This window comes from Vigna radiata, chromosome 9 (genome assembly GCF_000741045.1).
Source record: "Vigna radiata var. radiata cultivar VC1973A chromosome 9, Vradiata_ver6, whole genome shotgun sequence".
NCBI classification, from domain to species: Eukaryota; Viridiplantae; Streptophyta; class Magnoliopsida; order Fabales; family Fabaceae; genus Vigna; species Vigna radiata.
Genome location: NC_028359.1, coordinates 8801579 through 8807284, shown reverse-complemented (window position 1 = coordinate 8807284; position 5706 = coordinate 8801579). Strand labels below are relative to the sequence as shown.

The 5706-nt window shown below is 30.4% G+C and overlaps 1 protein-coding gene across 1 annotated transcript; it reads right to left on the bottom strand.

Annotated features, from left to right (window-relative positions):
* Positions 1-260: 260 nt before the first annotated feature.
* LOC106773964 (transcription factor bHLH18-like) lies at positions 261-2071 on the bottom strand. The gene is made up of 4 exons (XM_014660736.2): positions 2059-2071; positions 1526-1909; positions 1114-1437; positions 261-442 (listed from the first exon to the last, which is right to left on the bottom strand). The coding sequence occupies exons 2-4, from the start codon at positions 1904-1906 to the stop codon at positions 359-361; spliced, it is 789 nt and encodes a 262-aa protein (XP_014516222.1). The 5' UTR covers positions 1907-1909; positions 2059-2071; the 3' UTR covers positions 261-358.
* Between the last annotated feature and the right edge of the window lie 3635 nt (positions 2072-5706).

Here is a 5706-nt window from a genome sequence, read left to right as displayed (position 1 = left end):
TTTTCTAAACCTTAACTCACTCAAACTCGTTTGTTTTCTGAATAAAAGGGTAGGCTTAGTGAGTACCGAGAGTAACACATTCCAAAATAAATGAACTTTACATTTAAACAAAATAATAATTGTTCCATAATCTCGAGTTAAAAAGATAAAAATAATAACTTAATGGACCACTTTATGTTCCTTAAAAATAAGAACCGAAAATGCTATAATATTTATTTTATATTTAAAATAATGCTAACATAAATAATACATGCCTTCATAATACAAAGTTTACATGGTGAGGCAAGATTTTGAAGAGAACTGCATACCTAATACACATCAATATAAATGATTGTCCTTATAACAAATAATTCTTCACTTAATGTTGCAAGTTATATAATTTCAATAAATCCTCATTTAAATTATTCACCAAGTCGTCTATTGCCATGCTGAAATGTTCCACCTGCACAACAATAGAAAGAAAATTCTTTATAATCATTTCTATGAAAAAAATAAGAAAAAATACATCATTTTTTTCATAAATTAATGTATGTAGGAGCTAATTTATAAATGTTACTTTTATATCAGATTATGGAGGAAAAAAGTTTCCATAAGCATTTTAGAATAAAGAAGAGATGACAAGTTTTTCCAAATACTCAAATCAGTTTATATGTGGGATAATTTTGTAAAAACACTTATAATTGCTCTATTTTCTTTTTAATTTATGTTTAAGATAATTTTAGTATTTTTTTAAACTTGTTTTCTTAAAAATATACTATTATTCCTCATTAGATCTATCTGACATTCTCTTTTACTCTTACCGGATCACAATTAATTCTACTCTTACGTTCGATATGTTTATACTTAGAGAAGATGTGTTGGAAGTCTCACGTTAAATAGAGATAAGACATTTTATATATATAAGTGGATGCAAACCTTACTTCATAAGCTGGTTTTGTGGGATTGAGTTACATTTAAAATCTACTTCTTAATAATTATTAACTTTTTCAAAATTTATATTTTATTTCACACACAAATTAACTTTAATTTAAGACATATATTTATGGAAGTTTCCTCTAAACAAATCATAGTTAATAATATTTATCCTTTTGCATGGATGACATTAGATTGTACCTGGCAAATGATAGAAATGTTTAGAGCAGAACTTCCCAATGGCAGAACACTGCTACGAACTATGGAGAGATGGTGAGATTCAAGCTTCGAAAATAGCTTTGCTACAATGTGTTGCCGTCTGTCACAAATAACTCTGATTCTTACATCTTTACCTGAAACACTTGCATCAACTTTGGGAAAATTTTCTGAAATATTAACATTGGATCCGTTGTTTTTGCTGCACTTAGATTCTGTCTTACGTTTTTGTTCTTGTAAATCATTCACACGATTCTGTAAATGTTTCACATAATCGATCGTTTTGCCAAGGATAGATATCTTGTCTAACTGCACATACAAATATTTTACTTTTAACCAAACACAAAAAATGTTTCACATAATCATGGGAAAAAAGTGGGGTAGGAATTGAAGTTACCTTTTCCAAACCAGGAAGCATGGCTGAAAGTTCTTCCATCATAGTGCTGATTTTCTCTCTCCTCTTCCTCTCAGCCATTATGTGCTGATTCATCTGATGAAAAGTGCTTCTTTTCTTTTCAGGCTTTGCATGTAATGCTTCATCAGCAACATTTGAAACCACAGTGGAGTCCTCAAAAGCCAGAGTGCATGATGAACATATATGTTTCTCCGAACCAGAATTCGCATGTTGTGTGTTCGTTTTCAAACATGAACCACCGTCTATGTTGTTCTTCTTCTTGTTGTTGATATCAAAACCTGAAGTACTCTCTCCTTTCATCAATTCTTCCTCAAGAGAGTTCACGTCGTGTTCGTTGAACAGATGCAACTCATCATCATTCATTTCCTGCAAAAAGGAGAATCATTTTCAGAAGAACCAAATGCAGTGTATGTTGTATTACATACCAAATCAGAAAACCATTTTTCCCATGATTCATCCATTGTTTATGCCAAATATAGTTTGATTTTGTTGAACTATATATTGTGGAAAGGAACCTTTCAAACGTTCTACCAACCACGTGATAATATAGAATGGTTGTACAATGATGATTAAAAATTATTAGATACCAATAGTACTACATATAGAGCTGTCAGTCCAGTCCACAGGATTTGGTTCTGTTTTATATGGCTCGGGTAAAAAAAACGTTAAAAAGGCTTTAGATCACAAGATAAAAAAGTTAACACTTACTTGATTTTCTTTTTAAACATGAAAAATATATTATATTTTGAGATATATTATTAAATTTTCTTATTATATTTTGAGATATATTATTGAATTTTCTTTTGTTTATGATAGTTTATCTCACGTAAGTTCATCTAGGCCTTTGATTGAGGTTTGGGTCGAATCTATATCGATCTTTGACTTTCAACTTCTATATCGAATATAGGATGACTTATCTCATTTTTTGACCTAAACTAATTTGTCTTTCAACCTCTGTCTCATCTTTCAATCTAGGACAACTTATCTCATTATTTGACCTGGATTGATTTGTTTTGACCTTTCGTTCAATTGGCTTGTCTCGACCTTTAACCTATGTTAATCTGTCTCGACCTTTAGCTTGAGTTGATTCATCTTGACTTTTCGCCTAAGTTCAATCATATCAACCTTTAGCCTAGACTCATTTATCCTGAATTTTGGCCCAGTTCGTCTTGACCTTCGAATTAGGCGGATCTATATCAACCTTCTCTCGACCTTCGAAAAGATGCGTACAGAATCGTTGGCACCACGGAAAGATCGACAAAAGGCGATTAACGAAAGTGACACCATGAGAGTGAACCATCTGGGTAATGAGAGCGAGAAACTACAAAGACCAATCAAAAAGGGTTTTGGGAATTGGGGGTAAATAAACCCTAGATAAACCCTAAATTGAAGGATTTGATGAAGAAGGTTAGAGTAAAATCAGGAATAGAGTAGAGACGAACATAAAATGGGCTATGAACTGAGGAATAGTGTGTGAGACACGACATAGAAAGGAGGAAAACCTTTAGAATAATAGTGCAGTGAAGCGTACTGATGAGAGAAAACAGTATACAGTTTGGTGTTTAGCGTATGAAGAAAGAAGGATCAATTCATATTTCTCCACTGACAGTTTAACAGCCATGGGGCAACAGTTAAAGCTTCGAGATCAGCTGAAAATGAATTCAGATCGGCTTCCATGTTTTGCAACCAAATTTCCCATTTCAGAACTTTATATACCAAATTTTACTACAACCAGGTATCTTACACACTCTCCTTTCTAGGTGCTTCAATGATTGGCGAACTTTAATGATTGACGAAGAGGAACTCAAACCCTAATTCCTCTTTTTTTAACCTTTATCACGTCATTTATATTTTGTTTTATCCAGAATGGCCACTACACCGTTAAAAAATTAGCGTCGTGATAAAAAAGGATTTAATTGCACACTTTTTTTTACAAGTTGGGATCATATTTAACTTTTTAAAAAACGTAGGACGAACTTGAATATTTCCTCCCTTTCAAGAGACTAAAATATATATTAAGCCTATTATTTTTTTAGTTAATAAAAAGTTAAAATATGAAAAAAAAATGTGATTTCGTAAAAGTCTTGTTAGAATATAAATTATAAATTTAGTATACGAAGATAGGAAATAATATATTTAATTAAAATTTAGTTTATTTAATCTCTCTATAATTAATTTTGTCATATTGTTTCCATAATTATAGGATCTAGATATTTTCTATAATTTATATTATTCTTTCCACGATAATAAAAACACATCTGTCCCAATCTTTTGATGGTGTATTTTGGCACGTTGAAGTGCATGGAAACAAGTGGTGGGTGGAATGAGGACCATATCTCGGACATGAAAAGTTGGCAATCATATGATTCATGTAGGTCATAAAATATGACTTTTATGGTTGTCTCCTTTTTCTTTCTATAATTATTCTTCAAACAACACCTGACAAAGTTTTAATAAATAATAATAATATTACTATTTTTAAATTGAATGATGATGAAGAAAATGATTAATTAATCTCATTTTTGAATAAATAATTCTATCGTTTTTAAAAATTTAATATATTCAATCTATTTTATTTTATAATTAATTTCTAAATATTTTATTTAATACAGTAAATTTATATTTTATTAAATTTTGATTTTATTTTTGTTTTCAATTAACATCAAACGCAAAAATTTACTCCTTTAACACTTACAAAAAATAATTAATTGACATTAATGAAGAAAACTTTTATTTCACATCATGATAAATAGTCTTAAAATATTAACCAGTTATGGTTTTAGTCTTTAAATTTGTATGAAAAATTAAAATTTTTAAGTTCTAAATTTTGATATATTTTAATTCTTTAACTTTAAAATTGAATTAATATAATCCTTTTACGTATGTCTTAAATGTGATAGTCTATTTTAAATAATAAGACTTATTTATTTTAATATTAAAAATTTAACATATAAATAAAATTTATATAAATGATTTCATTATCTAATTTGATATACCAAATCTGTAAATATAAGATATTAAGGAATATCATCATGTAATCAAACTATCGAGATTTGGTCATATACATTAGTGTTAAAGACACTTTTTATAGTGACTTTTTATACTGGTTATAATCCACTTGGTATAAAAATTGGCATTGTGACATACTTGTAAATATTGTACGACTTTCTATATCACTTGAAGCTAAAATTAGTATATAAAGTGGTGGAGTGACAAAATTGTAATAAATTACAAAGTTTTCATATACCAGTTGGACCTAAAATTATATAAAAAGTGATGCAGTGGCAAAACTATAATAAATTACAAAGTTTTTCTATATCAGTTGGACTTAGAACCAGTATAGAAAGTGTGCAGTAGCAAAATTGTAATAAATTACAAAGTTTTTCTATACCGAAAAAACCTAGAATTGATATAGAAAGTAACGTTTTATACCAATACCAGTTAGTCATTATAACTGGTCTGAAATGCTTAATTTTTTTCTTTTCAGCTTTTGCACTTGACCTATTGGCCTTTACATGTAATTACTAGAGTTATCCTTCTCCCTTCTCATGAGTAGTCTTCATCTTCCCTTCCATTCTATTTGTTTTCCTCCTTCCATTCCATCTCGTTTTCGACTTCGAGCTCTCTTCCTTCCATCTTGTTCGTTGCACTACCATCTCAACAACATCAAGAATGTATCATCTTCATCGCCATTCCATTTGTTCTCTTCCTTTCGTTCCAATTGTTATCCTCGCATTTGTCTACTTGTCCTCGCATTCGTGTCTCCCCCAACATCAAGAACTTATGCACTAATAGGTTGCCTTAGGAACTTTTCTCAACGACATTCATGAGGGTGGTTGGGCATTGTGTGGTGTTGTGGTGTTGGCTTCAAATGGTGTGGTGTTGTGGTGTTGCCTTCGCTGCCACCTCCCTTGCATTTTCTTCATTAGAAAAGGTTAGCATATAAACCTAATACGGGGGTTAGGGATTGACTAAGTGATACCAATGGTGGTACTAATACTCAGTTGTAATCTTGTTGAATATTTTTGTGGAACCTTCTAAGATGTCTTAGAGGAGAATTAGACATATATAGCTCAATGGAGTGAACTGGTATAAAATAACTGTGTATTTATTACATCAGTCTTGCAAAACGTTTTACTTATAAACTCTGTAATTGCTTGTTA